General features: G+C 37.7%; 1 protein-coding gene across 2 annotated transcripts in view; it reads left to right on the forward strand.

Annotated features, from left to right (window-relative positions):
- LOC111151509 (spindle and kinetochore associated complex subunit 2) overlaps positions 1-13,795 on the forward strand; it is a 39,572-nt gene that overhangs the window by 16,935 nt on the left and 8,842 nt on the right. For both annotated transcript variants that reach the window (XR_002640859.1, XM_022509539.1), the window contains one exon: positions 1,957-2,043. Coding sequence is in view for 1 of the 2 variants with exons in the window: in XM_022509539.1 (XP_022365247.1) it covers positions 1,957-2,043 (87 nt within the window). In the remaining variant the exon portion in view is untranslated. The remainder of the gene's footprint in view (positions 1-1,956; positions 2,044-13,795) is intronic.

The raw sequence follows: 13,795 nt of genomic DNA on the forward strand, positions 1-13,795 counted from the left end.
TGAAGGCAGAGGCTTTAATCCACTGAGCCACCCAGGCGCCCCTTTTTTAAATTTTTTAATTAAAAATTTTTTAAAAAAATATTTTATTTATTTATTTGACAGATTACAAGTAGGCAGAGAGCCAGGCAGAGAAAGAGAGGAAGGGAAGCAGGCTCCCTGCTGAGTAGAGAGCCCGATTCAGGGCTCGATCCCAGGACCCTGGGACCATGACCTGAGCCGAAGGCAGAGGCTTTAACCCACTGGGCCACCCAGGCGCCCCTAAAAATTTTTTTTAAGTAGGTTCCACACCCAATGTAGGGCTTGAACTTAGGGCCCTTGAGATCAAGAGTTGTGTGCCCTACTGACTGAGCCAGCCAGGTGCCCCAGGAATTTTCTTTAAATATATACATGTACGTATATGGTAATTATTAAAAAAATTTTTTTTTAAAGATTTTATTTATTTGAGAGAGAGAGATCACGAGCAGGGGGTAAAGGTAGAGGGAGAAGCAGACTCCCCACCGAGCAAGGAGCCCAATGCGGGACTCCATCCCAGGACCCTGGGATCATGACCTGAGCTGAAGGCAGACGCTTAACCAACTGAGCCACCCAGGTGCCCCTTAATTTTTTTAAAAGATTTTATTTATCTGAGAGAGGGAGAGAATGAGTGAGTGAGAGAGACAGAGTGCACACGAGCTGGAGCAGAGGGGAGCGGAGAAGCAGACTCCCCTGCCGAGCAGGGAGCCCGAGATGGGGCTTGATCCCAGGACCCCAGGATCATGACCTGAGTGGAAATCAGGCAGTTACCCAACTGAGCCACTCAGGCACCCCTATATATAGTTATTATTAGTCTGCTTAATGAAATCTAATTATTGGATAGTTTAATCATAGCATCTAATCTAACAATTATATAAGCAAATGAAAAGCCTTCATTTTTGAAAAACATTTTTTAAAAAATATTTTATTTATTTATTTTATTTTGGGTAGGGGCAGAGGAAGAGGGAGAGAATTTATGCTGACTTTGGAGCCCCACTCAGGGTTGGATTCCATGACACTCAGTTCATGACCTGGGCTGAAACCAAGAGTTGAGCACTCAACCGACTCAGCCACCCAGCTTCCCTTTTCTGAAAGACATTTTAAGTAACCATTTGTTTTGAGGTGCTGTTTTAAATTAAGAACTAATGTATTTTTCTGGTTTATGGCAACTCTGCTGTTAGAAATGCAAATCAGCTACAGATTCTTAGAAAAAAATTTAAAAATAAAAACTGTCTCTTTTTCTTCTTTTTCTATTCCAGAAGTTTTTGGTTATAAAGATAGAATTTTGGTAATCACAGAGTATTCCATTCTCTGTTTGGGGTTTACTGCACATCAAGGTCCCAGGCTGGGACCCAGGTTCAGTAAACTGGGATAATTTAGATTGCTACTCTTGTACTGTATGTAGCTTTCCTTGTATAATCCCTGTCTCTTTAAGGTCTGTAATTTTGGTCTATGTGACAAATACTTGTAGTTCACTGTTTAATGGAGTTGCAGATAATGGTAAAATTGCATGTATCCCTGAAAACAAATTTGTTTTGTGTTTTAGCTTGGACATTTCCTACCAAAGGTAGAAAAACGCTGCCTCAGTGATGAGTGTGTCAACCCTGGGAATTTTGGAAACCATTGTTAGTTCTTGTATTAATACGTGACAGTAGTTGCTTGGTGTCTTAATTTTGGTTCTAAATCTAAGAAAGATGCATAGAGAAACATTTTCAACATTTAAATGCATTTTCAAAATGTTAACTAGTTTTTAAATTTTTAATAGAGCACAGGTATTATAGATGATGGAGGTTTTATATACTTTTCTATTTCCATATTTACAAAATTAGTGTATTTCTTATTGAAATACTAAAAAAAAAGAGGAAAAAAGAAGAATAGTTAACAGTATCATGTTTATTAATCTGTCTTTTGGTTCACAAAAAAATTATTTGTGCTGATCTTTAGTTCCAGAAAGCTGACTCTGATCTGGATTACATTCAATACAGGCTGGAATATGAAATCAAGACTAATCATCCTGTTACAGCAGGCAAGGTAATCTGCAAAAGAAATCTATTTTTAACAGATAATTTTATTAAAAGATTTTATGATAATATTTTTAATAGTAGTATATTATAAGTTAAATTATTAAGTACTAAATTTACAGAATCTTAAAATATTTTCATGTTTAGAAGCTTGGTCACAGCATACAAGAGATTATACCTGTAGTCAAGGAAATGTGTGGCTACTTTTTTTTTTAATGCTTAATCAAGAATTATTGAATTCAGGGCGCCTGGGTGGCTCAGTGGGTTAAGCCGCTGCCTTCGGCTCAGGTCATGATCTCAGGGTCCTGGGATCGAGTCCCACATCGGGCTCTCTGCTCAGCAGGAAGCCTGCTTCCCTTCTTCTCTCTCTGCCTGCCTTTCTGCCTACTTGTGATCTCTCTCTGTCAAATAAATAAATAAAATCTTTAAAAAAAAAAAAAGAATTATTGAATTCAGAGGTATAAACCACTATGGAAGCCTCTGAAATCTGAGAGAGAATATAGATACCTGTAGAGTGGTTGTTAAATAAGAAGGGAGAAACTATGATAGTCATGATATTTTCTGAGGAAGACAATGATATACTATAAATTTGTTACATGAACTGTGATTTTTGCATAAAATTATATACTTAGTTATTCTAACTCTAGATTGATTGAAATATTAACTCCATTTATGTTCCATAAAATTATAACTACATGTACACATGCCCATGGAGATAAAAGCAATTTTTTTAAAAGATATTTTTATTTATTTGAGAGAGAGAACTGGGGGAAGGGCAGAGAGAGAGAGAGTAAGAGGACAGAGAACCTTAAGCAGACTCTCTGCTTAGCATGGAGCCCCACACGGGGCTTGATCCCATCACCCCAAGATCATGACTTGTGCCAAAATCAAGAGTTGGACGTTTAATTGACTGAGCCACTCAGGAACCCTAACAATTTTGTTTAAAGCAAACAGTTTTTAAGCATTGTCGTTAATAGTAATTGACTACTTATAGCACTAATGTTAATCTTTGACAGCAGATAAATATCATAGTTTTAAGAAAATTTTTATGTACTTAAGAATTATTTTGGATTTGGTAGAAGTACAAATTAAAATAATGTGTCGTTCCCTAGGGACGCCTGGGTGGCTCAGTTGGTTGAGCAGCTGCCTTCGGCTCGGGTCATGATCCTGGCGTCCTGGGATCGAGTCCCGCATCAGGCTCCTTGCTTGGCGGGGAGCCTGCTTCTCCCTCTGTCTCTGCCTACCATTCTGTCTGCCTGTGCTTGCTCTCTCTCCCTCTCTCTCTGACAAATTAAAAAAAAAAAATAAATAAATAAAATAAAATAATGTGTCGTTCCCTCGTTCCCCCCCCACACCCCTGTAACGACATTGTCTTTTTTTTTTTTTTAATTAACATATAATGTATTATTAACCTCAGGGGTACAGGTCTGTGAATCGTCAGGCTTACACACTTCACAGCACTCACCATAGCACGTACCCTCCCCAATGTCCATAACCCAACCACCCTCTCCATACCCCCTTCTCCCCTGTTAATTCTCAGTTTGTTTTGTGAGATTAAGAGTCTCTCGATCCCATCTTGTTTCATTTTTTCCTTCCCTACCTCCCAAACCCCCCAACGTTTCCGGGGAGATCATATCAGGGAGATCATATGATAATTGTCTTTCTCTGATTGACTTATTTCGCTCAGCATAATACCCTCTAGGTCCATCCACGTCGTTGCAAATGGCAAGATTTCATTTCTTTCTTTTTTTTTTTTAAAGATTTTATTTATTTATTTGACAGAGAGAGATCACAAGCAGGCAGAGAGGCAGGTAGAGAGAGAGGAGGAAGCAGGCTCCCTGCTGAGCAGAGAGCCCGATGTGGGGCTCGATCCCAGGACCCCGAGATCATGACCTGAGCCGAAGGCAGCAGCTTAACCCACTGAGCCACCCAGGCGCCCCAAGATTTCATTTCTTTTGAATGACATTGTCTTTTAATGGAAGTATAGTTGATAGATAATGTTACCGTAGTTTCAGGTGTACAATATAGTGATTGGACAACTCTATACATTATGTTATTTTCACCGTAACTGTAGCTTTACCATATCTTACCATACGACACTATAACAATACCGTGGCAATATCATTGACTATATTTACTATGCTGTACATTTCATCCCATGATTTTTTCATTCTGTAACTAGAAGCCTGTACCATGTACTCCCATTGTCCTTTTTGCTTATCCTCTCATCCCCCTCTCCTGGGCAACTACCAGTTTGTTCTCATTCTGTTTCTGCTTTGTTTGTTCATTTGGGGTTTTTTGTTTATTTATTTGTTTTTTAGATTCTACATATAAGCAAAATCATATGGTGTTTATTTTTCTATGTCTTACTTATTTCATTTAGCATAATACCCTCTAGGTCCAGCCATGTTGTTCTAAATGACAAGATCTCATTCTTTTTTTATGGTTGACTAATATTACATTGTACATACATACCACATTTTCTTTATCTATTCATCTATCATTGGGCACTTATGTTGCTTCTACATCTTGGCTGTTGTAAGTAATGCTATAATAAACATAGGTGTGCATACATCTTTTCACAAAGAGTGTTTTTGTTTTCTTGTGTATCTGTTTATTTTCCTTGGGTAAATACCCAGTACTAGTGGAATTACTGGATCATATGGTATTTCTATTTTCAATTTTTTGAGGAACCTCCATGCTGTTTTCCACAGTGGTTGCACCAATTTGCATTTCTACCAGCAGTGCATGAAGGTTCCTTTTTCTCTACTTACACATAAACACTTGTTATTTCTTGTCTTTCTTTTCTTTATAAGGTTTTATTTATTTATTTATTTGAGAGAGAGTGAGCACAAGTGGGGTTGGAAGCAGAGGGAGAGGGAGAAGCAGACTCTCCTGCTGATCAGGGAACCTGGCCTGAGGCTTGATTCCAGGACTCTGGGATCATGACCTGAGTTGAAGCCAGACGCTTAACCGACTGAGCCACTCGGGTGCCCCTCTTGTCCTTTTGATTCTAGCCAATCTGAGAGATATAAGGTGTTGTCTTGCTGCAGTTTTGATTTGCATGTCTCTGATGATTAGCCATACTGAGCATCTTTTCATGTGTCTGTTGGCTGTTTGTATGTCAGTCTCACAATCCATGAGATCATGACCTGAGCTGAAATCATGAGTAGGATGCTTAACCCACTGAGCCACCCAGGTGCCCCGGAATTGTTTTCTTATTTCTCTTTCTGCTATTTCATTATTAGTATATAGAAATGCAATAGATTTCTCTTTATTAATTTTGTGTCCTTTAACTTTGTTGAATTAACTTATTCCAGTAGTTTCTTGGAATGTATAATATGTCATTTGCAAATAATGGCAGTTTTACTTCTTCCAATTTGGATGCCTTTTATTTCTTTTTGTTGTCTGATTGCTGTGGTTAGGACTTCCAGTACTATGTTGTATAAACGTGGCAAGATTGGATGAACATCCTTGTCTTGTTTCTGAGCTTAGAGGAAAAGCTCTCAGTTTTTAGCTGTTAGATGTTAGCTGTGGGTTTGTCATATATGGTCTTTATTATATTGAGCTATGTTCTCTTTAAACTCATTTTGTTGAGAGTTTTTATCATGAATGGATGGTGAATTTTGTAATACGCTTTTTCTGTAACATTGAGATAGGATTTTTTTCCTATTTAGTTAATTTGATATATGACATTGATTCATTTGCAATTATTGAACCATCCTTGCATCCCTGGGATAAATACTATTTGATTGGTGAATAATCCTTTTAATATAGTTTTGAATGTGGTTTTTGATACATTGTTGAGGATTTTTCTATCTATGTTCTTCAGGGATATTGCCCTGTAGTGGTTTTTTGTTGTTGTTGTTGTTGTTTGGTTTTGGTATCAAGGTAGATTTTGCCTTGTAGAATATATTTAGAAGTTTTCCTTCTTCTTCTGTTTTTTTGGAATAGTTTGAGGAGAATAGGTATTAACTCTTTAAATATTTGGTAGCATTCACCTGTGAATCCATCTGGTTCTGGACTTTGTTTGGTGGGAGTTTTTTATTTATTTTTAAGATTTATTTATTTATTAGAAAGAGAAAATGAGAGCAGGAGAGGGAGAGAGTCTTTTTTTTTTTTAAATTTTATTTATTTGAAAAAAAATTTTATTTATTTGAGAGAGAGAGAGAGAACGAGTGCAGGGGGAGGGACAGAGGGAGAGAAAGAATCTCAAGCAGACTCCTCACTGCTGAGTATGGAGCCTGACATGCAGCTGGATCCCATGACCCCGATACCATGACCTGAGCTGAAATTGAGTTGGATTCTCAACCGAATGAGCCACTCAGCTGCTCCATGGATAAGAGAGTCTTAAGCAGATTCCATGCTGAGCATGGAGCTTGACACAGGGCTCCATGTAATGACCCTGAGATCATGACCTAAGCTGAAACCAAGAGTTGGACACTTAATCAACTACACCAACCCAGGCGCCCCAGTGAGAATTTTTTGATTACTGATTCAGTTTCATTGCTAGTAGTCAGTCTGTTCAGCTTTTCTATTTCTTCCTGATTCAGTTTTGGAAGAGTAGAAAATTCTAGAAATTTATCCATTTCTTTTGGGTTGTCCAATTTTTTAGTATATAATTTTTCATAGTAGTCTTAAAATAACATTTTACATAAAATTGGGAAATCATTGTGAATGTTCAGATTTTACTGTTAGATTCTAATCCTAGAGTTCTTTGGGAGTATAGTTTGAACTGTTTTAGCTCCTTAAGTGTGTTGACTTTTTCTTTGTCTTTTCCTCTTTTTTTCTTTGACTGAAGATCAACCAACCAGTTTGGTCCAGTGATATTGCCTAATGACTATCCATAGGACTCATCTGAGTCAATATTTTTCAGGTACTAAGTAGAAAACATTTCATGTGGTGCTTCCACTTTTCCTCCACCTTCTATCCCTCATCTTTGTTCTACTTTCAGTTATTCTTCTCTTATACAAGTTTCCTTTAAAAAAACTGCTTTATTGAGCTATAATTTACATACCATGAAATTCACCCTTTAAAAATGTACAGTTCTGGGGTGCCTGGGTGGCTCAGTGGGTTAAAGCCTCTGCCTTCGGCTCAGGTCATGATCCCAGGGTCCTGTGATCGAGCCCCACATCGGGTTCTCTGCTCAGCGGGGAGCCTGCTTCCTCCTCTCTCTGCCTGCCTCTCTGCCTACTTGTGATCTCTGTCTGTCAAATAAATAAATAAAATCTTTAAAAAAATGTACAGTTCTATGGTTTTTAGATTCACAGTTGTGCAGCCATAACCACCATCTACTTTCTGTCTGTACAGTCTCTATAGATTTGCTGTCTGAACATGCCATATAAATGGAATCACAATATGTGGCCCTTGAAAAAAAAAGATTTTATTTATTTGTCAGTTAGAGCAAGCGAGTGAGTGAGCACACAAGCAGGGAGAGCAGCAGGCAGAGGGAGAAGTAGACTCCTGGCCGAGCAAGGAGCCCGATGCAGGACTTGATCCCAGGGCTTTGGGATCATGACCTGAACTGAAGGCATGTTTAACCAATTGAGCCACCTCGGCATCCCTATTCCCTATATGTGGCCTTTTATGTCTTGCTTTTTTCACTAGAATGTTTTAAAGGTTCATCCATGTTCTAGCATGAATCAGTACTTCATTCCTTTTTTTTTTTTTTTTTTGGTAAGTAGACTCATGCCCAGGGTGGAGCCCACTGTGGCACCTGAACTCAAGACCATGAGTCAGGACCTGAGCTGAAATCAAGAGTCAAGACACTTAACTGAATGAGCCACCCCACTTCATTCCTTTTTATAGCTGAATAATATTGTATGGCTATGCTATATTTTCTTATTCATCAGTTAATAGTTTGGTTGTTTCTTCCTTTTGGCTCTTTTGATTATGCTACTATAAACATTCATATACAAGTTTTTGTATAGACATTTCCTTTCGTTTCTTGGTTTTATACCCAAGAGTAGAATTGCTGGCCATATAGCAACTCTGTGTTTAATATTTTGAGGAACTGCCTAATTGCTTTCCAAAGCAGTTGTAGTATTTTACATTCTTAGTTTGTTTTCCCATTGTAAAATATATGTGACATGAAATGTATCATTTTAACCATTTTTGAGTACACAGTTCAGTTATATTAATTACAGTCACATTGTTATGGAACCATCATGACCATCTCCAGAACTTTTTCATCTTTCCAAACTGAAATTCTGCCCCCGTTAAACAATAACCCTCCATTCCCCACTCCCTTCAATCCCTGGCAACCATCATTCTACTCTCTTCTGTAGGAACTTGACTACTCTAGGTACTTCATCTAAGTGGAGTCATATATCTGTCCTTTTGTGGCTGGGTTATTTCATTTAATGTAATGTCCTCAATGTTCATCCATGGTGTAGCGTGTATCATAATTTCCCTCCTTTTTAAGGCTGAATAATATTCCATGATATCTATCTATCTATTGATATCTCATTCTTAAAATCCATTTGCCTGTCAGTGAACAGTTGGGTTGCTTCCATCTTCTGGGTATTATGTTTTTACATACCTGGTATACGTTTATCTTTTTGAGTCCTTGTTTTCAGTTCTTCTATATATATATATATATATATATATACCTAGAGGTGGAATTGCTAGATCATATGGTAATTCTCTGTCAAGTTTTGAAGAACTTTAACTTCAAACACTTAAAATATTTATCCAGTAACTCCCTTTATTGTGTGTGACATTTAGGAAGAAAACCATGATCTTAATGTTTGTAGATTTCACTGACATAGTTCTAATGAGGAACAGGAAAATAAACCACTTATACTAACTTCTAATAGCGCTACATGATGATAGTGGCAATAAATGCTCAGTGAACATTGCTGTGTACCAACCACTATGATGTGTCTGTGTGTGTATATTCATATTCACATACATACATATAATTTTGTTTAGCTGTTTATCTTTATTATACTGTGATTTTGAGTCTGTCAGTAGTTCTGCATAAAAGTCAACAATTTTACATAGAATCAGATATAAAGATACAGTAAATTACAAGCTTCTGTTACTGTGTTCTTCACTTGTAGAAAGATAATTTTATTTGCTTTTATGAGCATTTTTCCTGTAGGTCTTTTAAATTTATAATACAACTAATGGCATGTTTCCTTTTATTTCTTTTAAAAGACTTAACTGTGTTGAGCTTTTTGCTCACGTATTGGTTTTTCTTTTTTTATTTCATCGTATTTTTTAAAGATTTTATTTATTATTTTTATTTTTTTCTGTTGCTCTTTGTAATCCTGAATTTTGCTCTTTTTAAAAAAATTTTTTTTCAGTGTTCCAAGATTCATTGTTTATGCACCACACCCAGTGTTCCATGCAATATGTGACCGTAATACCTACCACCAGGCTCACCCATCCCCCCACCCCACCTTTCCCAAATCCTCAGTTTGATTCTCAGAGTCCACAGTCTCTAATGGTTCATCTGCCCCTCCAATTTCCCCCAATTCACTTTTCATTTCCTTCTCCTAATGTCCTCCATGTTATTCCTTATGCTCCACAAGTGAGTGAAACCATACGATAATTGACTTTTTCTGCCTGACTTATTTCACTCAGCATAATCTCCTCCAGTCAGGGCCATATGTACCCCAGTGTTCATAGCAGCAATGTCCACAATTGCCAAACTGTGGAAAAAGCCAAGATGCCCTTCTACAGACGAATGGATGAAGATTTTATTTCTTTGACAGAAAGAGAGAGAGAGAGCGAGCAAGCACAAGCAAGGTGGGGGCAGAGGGAGAGGGAGAAGCAGGCTCTCCATACACAGTAGGGAGCCCAATGGGGCTCGATCCCAGGACCCCAGGATCATGACCTGAAGGCGGACACTTAGCGAACTGAGCCACCCAGGCACCCCATATTGGTTTTTTCTTTTCCCTCATCATTAGCACTATCATTACCCAAGCACACTTGTATATTCTTATGACCTGTCATAAATGATCATCCACTTACAATAAACAAAACCCTAAAGGAATTGAAGTGTTATAGGCACAAAATTAAATAAAGTGCAGGTAGTTTACAAACACTGATAGAAGAACACTGTGGCTCCCAAGAAGCCAATCACTCAGACAAAACACGCTATGTGCACAAAACTTTTTTCCTCTGTGTTATGGTGCTCAGTTGTAAAATCTAATTATCCTGAATTCATCATTGCCATATCAAGTTTATTAGATCCAGTTAATGTCACAACAATATATTGTATAGTAATTGCCTAATTACCCTATCCTAACTCTTAGCTCTATGGCTGTTTATTCCTTATGCCTTGTTCACCAATCCTTTCTTTTCCTAGATTGGTGAATCCTGAAGGATTAGTATACTGGCTACATTTTTTTCTCTATGAATTTAGTTCTTGTCACTTTTTTTTTCCTATGAATTTGTGTTTGGGAATTCATCATTCTTCTGATTTATATGTATAGGTCTCTGGGAAATTCACAACTGAGCCCCATTCTAGTTACCTACAAGATCATTTATATTTGCATAATCTACTATCACCTCACAGCTGATCTCCTCTACCTTCATACCAATTTGCCTCCCAACTTTAAACTTTTATTTTTGTCAAATTAATTTTTGCAAATAATTTGAAAAGTCACAGAAGTATAAAGCATATAATGAATCAGTAATTCCTTGTTTCACACTTTACCACCCTCAGTTAGGTCACCACCTTATTTCAGCATTTTCTTGTATTTACCTTCATGTTTCTAAATAGTACGCTTGTGTTGGGGCGCCTGGGTGGCTCAGTTGGTTAAGCGACTGCCTTCGGCTCAGGCCACGATTTTGGGATCCTGGGGTTGAGTCCCACATCAGACTCCCTGCTCAGTGGAGGGCCTGCTTCTTCCTCTTCCACTCTCCCTACTTGTGCTGGCTCACTCTCTCTCTGTGTCAAATTAAAAAAAAAGAAAAAATTGTATGCTTGTGTTGCTATTCCCCTCCCCCCATCTGAAATTGATTTCCTGGATACTGGCTATTCTGGTTCAAATCTGAGATCTGCATTGTGACTTATGCAAATCAATTAACCTCTGTACTTAGTTTCCTTGTCTGTAAAATGGGGATAATACTATCTGCTCATAGATTGAAAGAGGATAAAATTAGTAATATATGTAATATATTTAGAACAGTTTGGTCCAGAGTATGCACTATATTTTAGCTGTTGTTGTTAAAATAACTTCTTGTTATGAAAGATAAAGATTAAATACTTTACTGCCCATACTTACCTCCATCTTCACAATTTCTTGCTATATCCATATTCAGTGTTTATATTATAATGACTTAGTCCACTTGGGGTGCTGTAACAAAATACCACAGATTAGCTACCTTATAAGCAAACAGAAAGTTAGTTTCACAGTTCTGGAGGTCGGAAGTCTATGATCCGGGTGCCAGCATAGATAGTTTGGGCCCCTCTTCTAGGTCACAGACTTCCGGTTGTATTCCTATAGCAGAAGATCTCTTCCATCAGAGTACTCATCTCATTTATGGTGGCTCTGCCCTCATGATGTAATCGCCTTCCAGACAACTCACCTCCCAATTACAAGAGATTTGGTTTCAACAAATGAATTTTATTAATTTATTTGATCACAAGCAGGAGGAGTGGCAGGCAGAGGGAGAGGGAGAAGCAGGCTCCCCACAGAGCAGTGGAGACAGATCTGGGGCTTGATCCCTGGATCCTGGGATCATGACCTGAGCCAAAGGCAGTCACTTAACCATCTGAGCCACCCAGGTGCCCCTCAAAAAATTATTTTTGATAGGCATTTGGCTGGCTGAGTCAGAAGAGCATATGGCTCTTGATCTTGAGATAATGAGTTCAAGCCCCATGTTGGGTGTAGAGATTACTAAAAAAATAAACAAACTTCAAAGAAATTTTTTAAAAAAGGACTTTTGGAGAGACTCATTCAGACCATAGCAGTTATTACTCTGCAAATATTGCTTCTGTCAGTCATGTAACATACTATGTTTGCTTTTCCTTTTTTATACAGTTTGTTTTTCTGGAGCTAATAATTGTTTCTTTTTTCCTCTCCAGTTTGCTTAGTTTTTCTATGCATGTATCATTATTTCAGTTGGCCTTTTTAAAAAAGGACTTATTTATTTATTCAAGAAAGAGTGTGTGCAAGCCGAGGGAGGGGCAGGGAGAGAAGGGGAGAATCTCAAGCAGATTCCCGGCTGAGCACAGAGCCCAGTGTAGGACTTGATCTCAGGACCCAGATTATCATGACTTGAGCCAACATCAAGAGTCAGACGCTTAACTGACTGAACCATGTAAGCACCCCAACCCCAGACTTCTCTAAAAGAACTGTAAAACTCTTGTCGACATTACCCGACATATCACATGATCCCTGAGTTTCATTTTCTTCCACATCCCTCCCAGTGGTATCTGTGCTCTTGTTTATAGACCGCCTGTGTGGGTGTGTTTCTGAGATTTCTTAACCATCATTTCAGTAATTCTCTTTGTTTTACTTCTGTTTTGGATCAAATGTCGTCTTCTTTCTTGGTTCATTTCCTTGATCAGGTGAAGCGTATCCTTTAGATGTTTCCTGAGGAAGAGTACACAAAAGGCTAAAACTTTTTGATATAAGGACTACTTGGAAATTTCTTTATTTAATCTTTATTTAATCTTTTAGTTGATGGATGGTTGGTTGAGTATGGAATTCCAGATGAGATTATTTTCTCTTAACTTTAACATCACTGTTGTGTGTGTGTGTGTGTGTGTGTGTGTGTTAGCTTTCAGTGTTCCTGTTGAGAAGTTGATGCCATTCTAATTGTGTCTTCCTCCTTTTTTACCGCCCCCCCTTCCTGAACCCATCTCTCTTAGAACTTTCAGAATATTTTATGCTCATTTAATGGTTATGGTATAGATCTTCTCATGCATTTGAAATTTTATAACTTTACTTACCTTTTGTATTCATAAGAAAAGAATATTCAGAGGAAAACCTCTTTTATGTTTTTATCTCAGTGAGATATTGAACCTCTTGGATCTATCCTCCATTTTTCTTATCTTTTCTTTCCTGTTTTCATTTTTGTGTTTCCTACCCCCTATCTTCTAGGAGTTTTTTGGGACTGTATTTCTCAGTTTTTCTACTGTATTTCTTTCATCCAATACAATGTCTAGCATCTAGAAACATGATGGGAAATATAGCTCTGAAGGTCAGAGGATAGGTCTCAATATCATTGGGGTATACACTGAGTTGTAGGCATCTAATATACACATTCCTTTATATACCACGTGATATATTTGGTGTCATTTGTTATTCCTTTGCTCACATCAGATATACCATTAAGATCTTTTAAATGTTTTCATGGGGTCTCTCTTTTGTTCCTGTCCTACTTCTATTGCTCATGCTATAGGTCTTGATCATCCCTTGCAGAATTATTTCAACAGTCTTAAAGTTAGATTTTTCTCTTCTTTTTCCCTTCCTGTGGGAATCATTTTTATTTAGATTTTCCATCATCAGAAACTTAAAAATCTCCAAAGAAACAGGGAAAAGAGGACCATAAACGAAGTCTCTGCCACAGCCATGAGATAGGGCCCCTGAAGGATATAATCTGTAGAGTAGGAAGCTAACCAAGATAGTATAGTTTTATAGAAATCAAGAGTTCATTTTAAGAAGATAGGAACATGAAGGAAATAAGAGAAGCATAAGGAAGGGTATCAGAATTATATGCTATTTGGCAATCCTACCTTTTGATTGTTTACAATAATTTGGCAAAAGATACTAGTCTATGTAGTGTTAAATTAGGGAAGG

Source organism: Enhydra lutris, unplaced genomic scaffold (assembly GCF_002288905.1).
Source record: "Enhydra lutris kenyoni isolate GAN:26980312 unplaced genomic scaffold, ASM228890v2 scaffoldscaffold26, whole genome shotgun sequence".
Lineage (NCBI taxonomy): Eukaryota > Metazoa > Chordata > Mammalia > Carnivora > Mustelidae > Enhydra > Enhydra lutris.